Source organism: Peromyscus californicus, unplaced genomic scaffold (genome assembly GCF_007827085.1).
Source record: "Peromyscus californicus insignis strain IS unplaced genomic scaffold, ASM782708v3 Scaffold_23__1_contigs__length_62951481, whole genome shotgun sequence".
Classification (NCBI taxonomy): domain Eukaryota; kingdom Metazoa; phylum Chordata; class Mammalia; order Rodentia; family Cricetidae; genus Peromyscus; species Peromyscus californicus.
In genome coordinates, this window is record NW_026294534.1 from 28,546,017 (window position 1) to 28,561,828 (window position 15,812).

General features: G+C 43.5%; 1 protein-coding gene across 4 annotated transcripts in view; it reads right to left on the reverse strand.

Annotated features, from left to right (window-relative positions):
• Positions 1 to 15,812, reverse strand: part of Dlc1 (DLC1 Rho GTPase activating protein) — a 374,422-nt gene that overhangs the window by 158,072 nt on the left and 200,538 nt on the right. The window contains exon 1 of one of the 4 annotated variants that reach the window (XM_052752053.1): positions 12,199 to 12,855. The exons of 2 other annotated variants lie outside the window; for them this stretch is intronic. In XM_052752053.1, coding sequence (XP_052608013.1) covers positions 12,199 to 12,337 — 139 coding nt within the window. In that variant the 5' untranslated portion in view covers positions 12,338 to 12,855. Of the gene's footprint in view, positions 1 to 12,198; positions 12,951 to 15,812 lie in introns of those variants that run through there. One more of the 4 variants, XM_052752055.1, reaches the window with a different exon arrangement.

Below are 15,812 nucleotides of genomic sequence, written 5' to 3' on the forward strand. Positions count from 1 at the left end.
TCTTACTGCCTCACTTCTGAGTTCTTTTTCTTACACACACACACACACACACACACACACACACACACACACACACACACACACCACTACTGCCACATTCTCATAGAGGCTTTTCTACAATGATTATGTGGGTTTTGTTTTCAGGGAAAATAGTAGAAAAGCGCTCACTATGATGTTAAAGGTTTATGTGTAAAGACAGTTTTCACTTATAAATACAGTTCATGAGCCTATAGGAGGAGCATAACCCTGACAAAATCAAGTAAGGGTGAAATAGCATGGATGTCCTTTTGTTTTTTAATACAACTGGACTAATGGTAATTTTCTGATGCAGAAAGGAGAGAGAGAGAGAGACAGAGAGGGAGAATCATAAGGAGAGAAAAGCAGGAAAAAGAGAGGAAAGAAAGAAAGAAGGAAGTGAGCAGGAGGGGGCTAAGGGGAAGGGAGACAGAAGAGTAGATAGGGCCAGGCTCAGCACGTACCTTCCTCTAGCTGTCAAATCATGCCTCTGAGCTTATTTCCTATATACATTGTTTTCTGCTGTCAAATAGAAGCGTAAACACTGGAGTCCAGAGATGACCTTTAATTTATCTCTGTGTCATTTCTGCTGTCTGCCATAGTGTCTATGACCAGGTGTACAATCAGTAATATGAAATTGATGAAGGTAGTGCCCACCTTTTGTACCTTTTGCTTCAGTGGGTGTCCTGCCTGCCTTCTCCATTATACAGTTTCTGGTCAATGTCTTCTTGACTGTACAGTCTGACCAACCTCCTCTTGAGTGTACAGTGTATAATCATTGTCCTCTTGAATATATAGTGTATGATCAATGTTCTCTTGACTGTATACTGTATTATTAATATTCAGTACCTTGTTTTTATACTGGTTACTTGAAGAGGAAACGTTCAGCCTTAAAATCTGCAATTTTTGTTTAAGCTTATTCTTTGACAGCTTCATATGTGTGTATAATACATTTTGACTTGTCTCATTCCACTCTCCTTATCACCCTCCCACCCTGCCAATTCCTCCACCTCCCTACAGATTTCTTTCCCATGTTCATGCCTTTTTGTTTTGATTGGAACCTACTGTTTTTAAAAAGGGCCATTTGTGCATGAATCCATCTGAGCCTGGTGGGCTCACCAGTAGGTGAAGACAATGATCTCTCCACCCAGACATCTATTAGCAGCCAATAGCTCACTAGGCTGGGTGTTATTTTTCTTCATTTGCATCTTTTACCCTCTCCACCAAGTAGTATTAAGAAATAATAATAAGGTTGCTTGGAATACATTAGTAAAATCACCTCTAATATAACATAAGGTATAATACTTGAATGTCTTTTCAGCATCCTGTTATGCCTCAATTAATCAGGAAAATTGGTGACAGTAATATCAGTACAAATCCCTATATCCTTTAGTAATTTTCCCATTGATAAAATGGATACCTGCATTGAGTAGATGATAACTAATATTCAGACTATTAAAATCAATCAGTATAGTAAAGTTAAGGCAAGAACTTCAAATAGCTAGTCATATCACACCAGCGATCATTAACAAAGAGAAAAGAATGGTTGTATGTTCATTTCTTCATGTGCAGCTCAATTTCTCCACACTTGCACAGTTCAGGACCCTCAGCCTAGGGAATGACGCTACTCACAGTGGGATGGGATTTCCACATAGATTAACTTAAGACAACCCCACAGACCAAGCCAATGTAGATAACCCCTTTTGAGACTCTTCCTAAGTGACTTTAGATTTTGTCAAGTTGACAACTACAGAAGCAAGAAGCAAACACCACAACTAGAAAGCATTAAAATAATAACAATACCACATTTTAAATACAACATTTAGCCTGCCTTATTTTTCCTTTCTCTTGAAAATTTAAATCAAAAATGTATTTTTAAGGTTATTATCAGACAAAAAAATGAGTCTTGACTTCCACTTTGGATCTTTGAGAATTTTTGTGGGATCCCAAATCACTTAGGACAACCCATTTCAGTCCTATAGCGCATGTGCGCTGAAGTCTGAGCATAATTGTGTATGTAAACTGAAATATTAAAAGCACAACTTCTAGTTTTAGCTCATTCTGATTTCTAAATCAGCCAAGAGCATCCTGTTTCTAGATTGTGACATATTTTACATTTTTGTCTCTTAACTTTGAAAATGAGGTCAACAACTTATTTTTTAAAAATGATTAAAAATATGATCTAGCATTTTGGAAGTAAATCTTTTTTTTTTCTCTTTTAAACAGGAGAAATGCCATTTACCAGGAAAGATATACCACCAGGCCTGATCTGCATCTGAAGGAGGGGATTTCTCTTGGTTCTGTGGATGAACCAGATAGTCTTTCTTATTTATTCATGCCTACAGACTATGCTCTGTTCAGGAAGGGGTCTGGAAGGAACCAGTAAGGCAGCTTAAACTGGGGTTCTTCAATCTTTATAATTATGCTGGGCTGTGAAGAGGGAAGGAAGTAGTGAGTGAATGTGTAAGGAGTGGACGACGTCCTGAGTGAATGTGTATTGTTGATCACAAGCACAGCTATACCAAGGACTCCAGTGCCTTAAACCTATGAGCCTTATCCATGGGTAAGGCTCAGAGGATGGCAAAGCCTTCCTCTGGCCCAAGTGCAGATGTTGAGTGTGTATGTAGGACCTATCTATCAACCACAGCTTCTACTCTGGGATAACTTTAGCCTGAGATTGCTCCACTACAGAGACCCCCCTACTGAGATATCTTCTCTACATTCATCTGCATATCATAGCCCCCCCTCCATATTCATCTGCATACCACAGCCCCGCCTCCATATTCATCTGCATACCACAGCCCCACCTCCATATTCATCTGCATACCACAGCCCCACCTCCATATTCATCTGCATACCACAGCCCCACCTCCACATTTATCTGTGTACCACAGCCCCGCCTCCACATTCAGCTGTATCTAATAAACCCACCTCCCCCATTCAGATGTATAAAATAGACATGCTATGTTTCCAGGTTGCTGTGGCAATTGGCATCCTCCATCGGAGCAAGCACAGCTCACCCTGTCCCAGATTTTCTCTGTGTGCCCATGTGTCTGTCTTTTCTTCATGTCCTTGTCATCCCGGTCTGGTTCCCAGGACCCAGTGTTGCGGAGTGTGGCACCAGACCTACATACTTCGAGGTTTTTCTCCTAAGTCAGCAGTTTGCAAGGTGCAGCTCATACTATGAGGGCAGCAGGTTAGTGCATGTTTTTCGAAGCTGCATACACACCTTGCTGATACAGTCCCTTACAAGTGTGCCTTCTCCCACATCCCTGATGATGGAAGTTTTAAGATCCTATCAGTGATGAGCTTCATACCTCCCTTAGAGCTTGGAGCTAGTCTGCAATTCTTCCTTAGTGAAATGAGGTTTACTAGGCCCAGGCTGTACTCCTTTGGTCCACAGTCAGATAAATGTCATACCTGTGAGAGACAGGCAAGGTTTCTGTCTGTCTTTTGTTTGCCATTCAGTGTCCGGTGTAGTGTTTGCTATACAACTAGATGGTCAATAAATCTTTGTAAATTGAATGAAAGATAATTGACAGGCTTGGAGGTTCCTAGACTGTGGTGATATTGTGTCCTCCAATATATTTTGCACCCTAATAAACTTATCTGGGGTCGGAGAACAGAACAGCCACTAGATAGACACAGAGGCCAAAAAATGGTGGCACACACACCTTTAGTCCTAGCATTCCCGAGGCAGAGATCCATCCGGACATCTGTGAGTTCAGAGCCACACTGGAAATAGCCAGGCATGGTGACACACACCTTTAATCCTAGGAAGTGATGGCAGGAAGCAGAAAGGTATATAAGGCATGAGGACCAGGAACTAGAGTCTTGTTAAGCTTTTAGGCTTTTAGCAGCAGTTCAGCTGAGATCCATTCGGATGAGGACTCAGAGGCTTTCAGTCTGAGGAAACAGGATCAGCTGAGGAGTTGGCAAGGTGAGGTTGGCTGTGGCTTGTTCCGTTTCTCTGATCATTCAGCGTTCACCCCAATACCTGGCTCTGGGTTTGTTTTTATTAATAAGACCTCTTATGATTCATGCTACACTCGACTCTATCTATGAAACTCATGAATATATTTTTAACATATTTCCCCAAATCCTTTTATTTGAAGGAGACTAAAAATAGTAGTATTTACTTCTCAGGATGATTTCAAACCCAAAATGAGAAATTTTCTCTAGATCTTTCAGTACAGACGTGGCGCTTAGCAGGCACCCATGCAATGCACACAAATGATGGCAGCACCTGCTGGCAGCCACCACCTTTGATTCACAGTCCCAGTAGGTCTGGTGTCTCGTCCTCAAGCTGAGAAGAGCAAGAGTAGTATCACCATCGTGAGCCTGATGATGATGGGATGGGAATAAGTCTGGCCTCTACTGTGATTATGTCTTCATCAATAACTCCAGGCAAGCACTTGAAAGTATTAGTGCTTATTGATGACCCACAGGGAAAGAAACTGAGGGACCAATCAGGACAGGTCTTCACTGGGACACAGGACTCCAGCACATACCATGTGGCTGGTGGAGCCTCCCTTTTGAGAATGACAGATTTAAAAGTGAATAAGTGATGAACCAGAAGTTGAATGACACTTACGTCTAACCTCAATCTCCACCTAAATCATTCCTCTGGAACGGGGAGCTTCCAGAGGAATGTTCCTTTAAACCCCTTTTTTTTTTTTTTTTTTTTGCTACATAGCACAGTTTCAGCTGCTTAATCAATACAAATGTTCTTCCTATCAAGGTGTTGACTTTCGACATCTAGTGATTCCAATCACAGAGACCTCAGGCGAGCTGGAACGCCACCCATGCATACCCCTTCCAATAAATGAAAGAGTCACAGCTGTTTTGCTCCAGAGAGGGACGGATGCAGGACAGCCCCTTTCCAACACTGGCCTTGACATTTAGCATCCTTTCCCACACCAGAGCGGAGCTTCACGCTTGAAAGCCCAGGCTCGCTGGTGCGGCTGCTCTTTTACATGTTCAGCTCCATCCACACACAGCACGTTCCAGCCTGCCTGGGAAGATGTCCAGAGATTGCCCGTTAAGTGTGACAAACCTACACTCGAGGCTGATTTCCTCACCAGTGTGAAGAAACAGTTATTCTGGTCACTTCCTTTGGGAGGTCACACAGATCTGTTTTTTTTTAAAAAAAAATCACTTCCTTTAGGTCTCTCGCTGCTGCTCTTCTGAGATACAGAAGTAAACCCACTTGCCACTGAAAGTTTGCTTGTTCGCTTGTTTGGTTTGGGGGACTGACCGAGCTACTTCTGCTCCGAAGCCCTAGGTCGATTACCGTGATAGTGCTGCATGAGGGTGAGGTTCCTCAAGAAATAGGACACAAAGAAAAGGGAGGTGGAGGTGATAACAACAACAACAACAACAACAACAACAAAAAAAAAACGAGACTGTGCTTTCTCAGTTTGCCAAAGGCTCCTCTGAGCGTGTCTAATAGTAGCTCACTTAACTGATATTACAATGCAGGTACAGTTCTCGCCCTTTTTGTGTTGGTAAGGAACACACTGCTTTGTCCAAAAGTTACCCAGTGAAAGAGTCACAGTCTTTTTTAAATTCCCCCCTTTTATTAAAAACAGATTATTTCCTCAAACACTATATCCGGATTACAGTTGCCCCTCCCTCTACTCCCCCCAGTTCCTCCCGACCTCCCCCCCTCTCCAGATCCACTCCCTTTCTGTCTCTCATTAGAAAAGAACAGGCTTCTAAGAGCTAACAACCAAACACGACAAAATGAAATGTAAGAAGATAAAAGGGAAACGGTCACAACGAAGTTGGACAAGACAAACCAACAGAGGAAGAGAGTCCTAAGAGAAGACACAAGACTCAGAGACCCACTCGTGCACACGCACGGGCATCTCATAGAAACCCTAAGCTGACAACTTTAATAGATACACAGAGGACCTGGTGCAGAACCCTGCAGGCCCCCTGCTTGCTGCTTCCGTCTCTGAGTTAGTAAGATCTTTCGAGAGCCACACTCCTAACTCAGGCAATCTGAGGCACAGCTGCAAACCCAGTCCCCATATTCTCATACATCAAAGCCCACCTTGACACTGACTCATTCCCTCGTTATCAAAATAGTAAACTCGGTGGCTGTCCGCTCACATCATGAGGCATCCCTAATGGCTGGTTGTCTCTCTTCAAAAGTCTAGGAGTAGGGCTGTCTTTGTTTACTGCATATTTTGAGACCTACCTCACTCCTGGTTAAAAGGCATTCCATGTGCCTTTACTTGCTTTTCACTGTGAACCGCAGGAGCACAGAGCAGCTCACAAGAGTCAATGTTTGTAGTTGCCCTTCAGTGGAATGGGGCCAGAATCCTTGAGAACAAGCACACTGTGGATCAGGCCAGACACTTATGGTGCTGGCTTATGACAGACCCGATCAACTGAAATACAGAAATCTCTTGCCCAAAAGACATATGATAGTAAACACACAATAAAATATCCCAAAAGTCCAATCCAATGCACACTTAAATGATTTGTTTTATGTCAGTTGAAGCTTATCTAGACTGAAATTTGCCTAAATTTTCTTGCTTCATAGTCAATTAACCTTTTTCCTTCCTTAGGTGCTGAGCTGTAGAGACAGCACCCTGCCTTGTGTCTCAATATTTGAGGCACTTAGATTTCCTCCTTAGATATCAAGATATCATGTCTTTCACAGAGACACTGGATTCCTTTTTCCCAATCTATGTGCGTTTATACTGTGTATTTATTTCACTTTATTAGATCTTTTTAAAACTAGCACAGATTTCCTTTTTAATCTATCAATTCTTCTTTCCAGGCTGAAGAAAGTTACCACACATTCCAAGTCTGGATTTGCCTTACTTTCAGTCATTTTAGCTTAATTCTACCTTGAATTTTAATCTGTTTTTGTTTTTCTTTAGAGTCGTCTCAACTGGCTTGTAGAATTTTGTCAAATATACATCACGCTATAGCCAGCTCTCTATGAGAACCTGGCATCACAATGATAAGGGTTCATGTTTATGGGTGCCCTTGGCTGGAGCTCAAGCCCTTGTTACCTCATTCCGCCAAGAGCTAGTACATGGCAAAGCTACTGGCAACATCTGGAACCACAGTCAGCACTAAACAGAGGATCTTGGTTTATAGTCTATGGTAGAGTCAAAGTTGGACAGGGGGGAAATGTCATGTATCGATTTTATTAAACTCTATTTAGCAGTTTCCACAGTCATGAATGTCGATGAACTGCCTTTCCTCTTATGAGGTTATTAGAGGTCCCCGGGACTCTGTGACCAACAAAAACTACGCTTTTCCATATCACACTGACTGTTGCACATATTACCACACATCTATACCCACCCCTTCTCAGCAGTTGGGTGGAGCTGAGCTCACTCTGATCGCACTTAATTGGCATTTTTCTGTCCACGGATGTTCCCATGACATCAGGGGCCAACTACTGGGCACCTCTGGGTATTAGAGTCATTCAGTAATCAAGCAGTAAAGTTATAGGCTCTACCCTGGTGATCTAGCAATGGCCCTTGCTTCTTAGTAATTTCTACTTATACTGGTTAGTGACAAATAGCCAAGTTAAAGAGAAGGACAGCAAGCACAGGTTAGTTCTTAACCTAGCTAAGTCACAATGGTTGGTATACTGGGGCCTTTAAAAATGCCTTTTACTTTATACCTAAGTGCCCATATTGTAAAATCATCATATAGTTAGTTCATCTTAAGCTACTGTATTATCATTGTGTGATCTGAACATTTCTATAGGTAGGTTTCCTTGTAATTGGTTTCTTCCTTCATAATTCTCCATATTTAACAGACACTTGGGAGCGGGAGATCCCAGCTGGATCAACAACAGAGAGGGAGAACAAGGAATAAGAGACCATGATAAATGAAGACCCCATGAGAATAGGAAGAAGCAAAGTGCTAGAGAGGTCCACAGAAATCCACAAAGATACCTCCACAATAGACTACTGGCAATGGTCGAGAGACAACCCAAACTGACCTACTCTGGTGATAGGATGGCCAAACACCCTAATTGTCGTGCTAGAAAACTTATCCAATGACTGAGGGAACCAGATGCAGAGATCAATGACCAGGTCCAAGTTGGAGCTCTAGGAGTCCAATTGGTGAGAAAGAGGAGGGTTTGTATGAGCGAGAATTGTTGAGACCAAGGTTGGAAAAAGCACAGGGTCAAATAGCCAAACGAATGGAAACACATGAACTATGAACCCAATAGCTGAGGAGCCCCCAACTGGATCAGGCCCTCTAGATAAGTGAGACAGTTGATTAGCTTGATCTGTTTGGGAGGCATCCAGGCTGTGGGACTGGGACCTGTCCTTAGTGCAAGTGTTGGCTGCTTGGAACCTGGGGCTTATACAGGGATACTTGGCTCAGCCTGGTAGGAGGGGACTGGACCTGCCTGGACTGAATCTACCAAGTTGAACTCAATTCTCAGGGGAGTCTTCGCCATGGAGGAGATGGGAATGGGGGGTAGGCTGGGGGGAAGGTGGCGGGGTGGGAGGGGGGAGAACAAGGGAATCAGTGGCTGATAAGTAAAATTAAATTAAATTGTAAAATAAAAAAAATATTCTTAAACACAGAAAAAAATAAGTCTCTATAATAGAATTTACATTTGTAAATATTCTGAGAAGCGAACCATAGACTTTATCAGAATCTGATGGAGGTCCATCTTAACATAAGGCAAAGAAGCCTTGTGTGAAACAATTATGAGACATTATAAGGGAATGAAATGCACTTTGATGCTGAGAGATGTCCAGGTACCAAGTGGGAGGGAGATGAGTGGGCAGCATGGCGGTAGTGGGGGGGTGGGGGGGGGGAAGGGGAGGGCAGGCAGTATTATGCTTTGACTGCGATGACCTATGAGAGATATGAGAAAGACATACTGTTGAGCCAGACAGGCTTCGTGCTCCATCAGTCAATGGCAGTCATCCTCAAGTTCCCACTCAGCGAATGCTCAGTGACCCAAGCTGCTCTAAGAAGGCAGTGAGCCCGGAGGGCTGGGGACATGGGTAAGAGAAACTCTTAGGAGTTGTGACTGGGCACAGAGAGGGGCATAAAGAGAGGGGGGTGAGATTAAGACAATCCATTCTGCCATTTCTCACAACTGGGTGGCCTTTGCCTCATGGCAGTTCTGTATTTTGTTTATGTAAGAATGCAGGTCCTTAAAAATGACAGACAGAGTCCATACAGGATTTTAAGGCAAGGAGAGGAAAATGGCAGGTTTTGCACATGGCATAATTTAGGGTATCACAATTAGGAATTATTAAATTATGAAGGTGGAGAGAAAGAGAGAGAGGCTGACCAGTGCTGTGGGATGTTCTGTATGTTAAATGTGTTGCTCTGATTGGTTAATAAATAAAACACTGATTGACCAGTAGCCAGGCAGGAAGTATAGGTGGGACAAGCAGAGAGGAGAATTCTGGGAAGTGGAAGGCTGAGGCAGAGAGACACTGCCAGCTGCTGTCATGAGAAGATGTTAAGATACCCGTAAGCCACGGGCCACATGGCAACTTATAGATTAATAGAAATGGGTTAATTTAAGATATAAGAACAGCTAGCAAGAAGCCTGAGCCATTAGGCCAAACAGTTTAAAACATATAAGCGTCTGTGTGTTTATTTTATAAGTGGACTGTCGGACTGCTGGGGCTTGGTGGGACCCAGAGAGAAAACTCCAGCTACAAGACGTGGGAGAGACAGCGATAACCTAAAAAGAAAACTTAAAACTTCATCCCACAACCAAACTCTTTGCCTAGGCAGAAAGCAGCCAGTCTCTGGTTATTGAGAAGCCTGGTGCAAGTCACTGGGGCCATCAGCATCACGGCAGTAGCATTCCAGTCACTATGAGCACAAGTACTTTCCACTAGATGCTTCCAATTCCCCATACCTGTCACCTCATTTGTTTCCCAGTGAAGAGGGGGGTGGGGACTTTTCCACCACCCTCCATTCTGCAAGGGAAGGCCAAGTGGGGCTGTCATATAATAATGATTTTCTCTGCTGTTCAGAAAAGTGAATCTCCATGAACTCTGAACAGCTGTGGTTTAGCGTTTTGGTCGGTGGGAGGGTTAAGTGCAGAAATGCTGGTAGGGAGGGAGTGGGGGTAAGCACTCTTGAAGGTCACAAAAGACCAGTCTCCAATTTACAAACACTGACAGTGTCAGCCCTGAGCCAAGGTCCAGGGAGTAAGCAACAGTGTCCAGGTCCCCAGTAATCCGCATCAATTGTCACCCAGGTTCTTTTTTTTTTTTTTTTTTGCCCACATTCTCCACAACATAAACATCCTAGCGTGCCTACGCTCCTCCTTGAGGAGCCAAGTTACGTGAAGAATTCCTTCATTGTGACTGGAGGAGCAAAATCCTATTTGCTGCCAGAGCTATGGGAATGCTTCATTTTCTATCACACATCAAAAGTAACCATAGTTCTCCAGGTGATTTGTGTGGACAACTTTGTATCAGCTCCTGCATTTGGACTCTACAAACAGACTGTTAATACATAAGCAAAAAAAAATGTGAGGGGCACAGAACGTTCAAGTCATAATATTTTCATTCTCATCTGTCCTCAGCTGTCAAGCTCTAGATTTTACGAAAATCAAAGAGGAAATCCAGGAAAACAGTAATGGTTCAATTAGCTTAAAACTTCAAGCCAACACAGAAAACCATAATCAAACATTGCTGTATTAGTAATAAGAACTTTTATGATAATGAAGGAATAATTCTTTTTTCTCTTTGTTTTAGGTCAACCAATTTTAGTTGGGCATCTTATACTTGTGTATCTTATGTCCTTGGCTTCCTCTGGTCAACTGTGACTTGTCATTGGATACTTTGGAAAGTTTGATTGCTTTAATTAAGGCATCACATTTTGTTTTCAAGCAGTAATAACATGATAAAAATTAAAATAATTTGTTTTCTGTGCCCTGCTTTATGGTTAAATTTAATATTGTTCATCCTTTCCCTGTCCTGGGAAGTATTATTAAGATCAATAGAGAACAACTTTTCATTTATTATATGGTGGTTCACACCTATAACCTCAGCACTGGAGAGATGAAGAAGGCCAGTCTGGGATACGTGGTGAGACCTTGTCTCAAAGGTAAACACACCAGTCATTACAAAAAACTCAGCCTACCGTGGTATGAAACTTTCATGCTTATCTTCATAATCTGCCTTATCACATTCACACACCTTAAATTCCCCTTCTGCAAGGCCTGTCGAGACAATACTTGATATCAAGTGACCTTTGTCAAGAACATAGCCCAGAAACCTGGATCAACCTTTGGAGGCACGTCTAAAACGGTTAACAATTCCTGGAGTACATCCAGTATTGGGGGTGGGGTGGGGGACGACAAAACAAAACAAAACAACAAAACAACAAAACAACAACAACAACAATTAATAACAACAACAGAGTCGAGAAAACATGCTCTTTGATCCCTCCACGTGCATGGCATAGTAAAGCTCGCTCAGGGCACCAATAAGGAGCCTTGCTGTTGGAATACCGCTCTCTTCCCAGGTTCACTCTCCACCACGGTGAGATGCTACCTGCTGCCAGGTTCAGAATATTCCTCCCACCCAGAATTAAGCAGACCTTGTTTTCTCATTGGAGTCCTTCAAACACAGCCCTGCCATTTGGCGCCCGTCATGAGAGCCCTGGAACATTTGAATTGCACCAATGTATGGATGTTTTATTGCGTTTCAAACGGCTGCTGCTTCGGGCATACCTGGTACCCTTCTTGGAACTCAGAGCTTAGGCTGTAGGAAATACCAGCTGACTGATGTCGGGCGGCACTCCCACGAACCCACACCCTGCCAGGCCCCTGGCCTGCGCCAGTGAGGCCAGGGCACCTCAGGCCAGACCAGCTCAGAAGATGACCCTCGACCAACCGCTCTGCGGAGCTCAGGGCTGCCTGCTGTTTGTCATTTCCACCACTGATTTCCTGACACTCCAAAGGACCTTGCTTTTCTTCTCAAGGTTAAAAAAAAAAAAAAGCGCTCAAAAACCTTAGCTGGAAACAATCAGACCAATAACAAGAGGCAATAAAAGAAAAAGAACCCCCCCCACCCACACCCCCCGAAACGTTGAGGACCAGAGATGGCTATATTCCAGCTGATGAGCTTGTTAATTTCGCGAGTTAATGACAGTCTGTGCATTTAAAAGCTTTCTGGTTAATTCCTGGCTCTCCCCCATGCCCCTCACCTGCCAGCCGTCGCTCTCTGGTGTTTTTCCAGATAGCATCCAGAGCCCTGGCGGTGGAGTCCCTGATGTGGTCGCTGAAGGACCTCCGCAGCGGGGCTCGCAGGGGCCGAGCCATCACGTGGTCCTCGGGGTCCCCCATCCAGCGGCGAGTGACTTCGGGCGGACCCCCGGGACCCTCGTTGCTCCCGGGCGCTCAGGACGCAGGCATTGCGGCTGGCTCTGCGGCCTGGGGACGCGGCTGCAGGCGGCCTCCTGGCCGACAGCCCAGCGCGCGCCGCGGCCACATCTGGAAAGGCTTAGGGCCAGCGGCTCCCGCGCCCGTTTATCGGGATGCGCCCAGGGTAACCCAATCACCTCTGCCGCTTCCTGAAGATGCCAGCCGCTTGCTCGTTCCTAGGGAGGGAGCCCAGAGCAGAGCAGGTAGCGCGGTCATCCAGGTTCCTTCTCAGCAACGCAGTGATTGATCTTCTTCCTGACCCCGGGTTTTAGGGCCGGCTGGTTGTGAGACCAATGCTCACTTTTAAGTTGTGGTTACAGGGCAAAGCAGACACGACTGTACTGTTTCTTAAACGGTAGCTTGAGTTTTTAAAGTAAAATATTCACCAGCTCCCTGTATTTCCTCTCCATGCTGCTCCTTTACAGTCAGCGGTTTATTCTGATAAGCCTAGGCTTCGCCTCAAAATTAGATTCAAATATGCCCAGGTTTTGCGACACCACCTTTCCAGTAAGCAAACTGATTATTGGTTATACATCAAATACCCATCTCCAAAGTTTTTTTTTTTTTAATAAGTGCCAGGCAGTTCTTGTACAGTTTTTGGAATGAAATGTGAGCCAATTGCTTCTTTTACAAGACATGTTATTGCATTTCGAAAACGTCAAACATCTACTTCTATGCCAATGAGTTTGGCAGGTTTTCTGACTTTTAATGTCTCCTTCTCCTTTCTCACTGTCCCTGGATTCCACAACATAATTTTCAAGGTTTGGCAGTGATGCCTAACAGTGGCGTGAAACAGTGTCAAAGAACCAGTTCACAACTTTTGCAAGATGAAATGACCCTGGAAGAGCAGCGTGCAAATCATCAGGTGCTGTGTGAATGCTAATTAATTGTTTCCATAATTGTTTCAGTCAAGAAGTCATTTTTAACCTGCCCTGCTCTCCTGCAGCTTTACAGTTCCACGTGTATCCATTTTCCACACACCTTTGACAACTTAATCACACAAAAAGACCATGAAAACAGTGAGAAGGCTCAGAAGTCGTAACTAGCAGTACTAGCTACAGCCTTTTAATAACACGCAGGTCCTAAGATTTACGGTTCCAACTTCTTAATGCTCACGAGGCTCCTCCTACACTGGTCTGTTTTGATTGCTATAATGAAATACTTGAGGCTGCCTAGTTACACAAAGGTTTATTTAGCTTACAGTTTTTAAGGACACTTTCAAGTGGCTTTATTAGGTCAACCTTTCCTGAGGGCCTAATAACAGATGGCATCTTTGCAGTATGTGTGAGGAAGGAAGAGATCTCAGGGCCAGACAGGAAGGGAGAGAGAGACTCAGGGTCAAGTTCACTCTCACAACAATTCACTCTTGACAGGACTCACTCTGAATCCCATGTGAGTTAATTCCAACCCAAGATCAGCCTCTCAGAGACCTCAGTTCCCCACTAGGTCCAAGCACTTCAAATTCCTCCCATCACCGAGTCTCAAGCCTCCAACACTTACTCATCCTTGGGAAAACAACTTCAGATTATTTCTTAACCATAGCTTCGTGCCAATTAGGAATGCTCTTCTCAATTCCTGGTTCTGTAATTTTTCACTGGCCTAGGCATGAATTTGGAAGCACTAATACAGTTTATACTCTAAACTTCAGAGGGGCCTAACTGCTGAATAACAGACCTCTGAGCCTGGTGAGTAGGAGGCCTTAGGCTCTGTTGCCAGAACTTCGAAAAAGAAAAAACAAAAACAAGCAACTAGCCCTCCACCCCCAAAACCTATAGAAAGTTTTGGTTTTGTTTTAGAACAAATCACTAACTCACAGGGTATCACCATCCCAGATTTCAAGTGAATGACAAAGCTGTAGTAATAAAACCAGCATGGTATTGGCACCAAAACAGACACACTGATCAATGGAATAGAATTGAAGACCCAGAAATAACTCCACATACATATACACACTTGATTTTTGACAAAGAAGTCAAAAAACACACACTGGAGAAAAGATGGCATCTTCACCAAATGGTGCGGGTCAAACAGGGTGGCTTCAGGCAGAAGTATAAAATAGATCTGTATCTATCACCCTGCACAGAACTCAACTTCAAATAGATCAAGAACCTCAGCATAAGACCAGGTACCCTGAATCAGACAGGAGAAGAAGAGGGGAATAAGCTTGAACTTATTGGCATGAGAAAGGACTTTTTGACCAGGACCCTGATAATGGAGGCATCAAAACCAATAAATGGGACTTGATGAGGCTAAAAAGTTACTGTACAGCAAGGAATACTATCATTGAGCAAAGTAGCAGCTTACAGAGTTAGAAAGTCTTCACCGATTATACATCTGACTAAGGGTTGTATCTAGAATATATAAAGAACCAAGGAAACAGCATCATCAAAATGAATAACCCAATTAAAAATGGAATATAGAGCTGAACAGAGAATTCACAAAAGATGAAACACAAATGGCTGAGAAACATAAAAATATTCAACCTTCTTAGTTATCAGGATTATACACCATAAAACTACTTTGAGTTTTCATCTTTCCCCAGTCAGAATAGCCAAGACAAATTAAACAGCTCATGCTGGCAAAGGATGGAGTGGAGGGCTACAGGGCAGGAAACACACGTTCCTTGATGGTGGGAGTGCAAAAATGATACAGCTGGTATGGAAATAAGTGTGAAGGTTTCTCAGGAAGCTAGAAAATGGATCTACCTCGAGATACTGCTATACCATTCTTGGGTGTATATTGAAAGGACTGTAGCCTACTGCAGAGGTTCTTGCTCATCTATGTTCATTGATGCTCTATTCATAATTGAGGCAGAAATAGGAAGTGACTTGTAGGTCCATCAACAGAGAAATGGGTCATTCACACATGAGCTATTACTCAGCTATTAAGAAATTGAAATTGGCAGGTAAGTGGATGGAATTAGAGGTGTTATCCCAAGGGAGGTAACTCAGGCCCAGAAAGACAAAGATTACATGTTTGCCCTTATACAATATCGATGTTAGCTTCTAAGTTTTAGACATGTGTGTTTAAATTGGAAGAGCCACAGAGGATAGGTAGATGGTAGAGGACCAGAAGGGAGGAAGGGGCCTTCCAAGGAAGGAGATAAAGAATATAGTGTTGTAAATAGATAATGGGGAGACTAGAATAGTCACTCTCTGGGGAGAAGGATGGGAGGGTAGGAAGAGAAGAGAATGTGGGAAGGGACAATTGACCCTAAGGTACTTTGAAAAGTCAGGAAAACTACTTACTACTGTAGATGTTTCCCAAAATATAGACATGTATGAAAGGAATGTTTAAAGTGAGATAATACCCCAACTAGACAGCATATGCTACCAAATAAAACTCCCAGGACCAGAAATGAGTTACATATATTTGAGTTGTTGCCCAAAGGGATCCC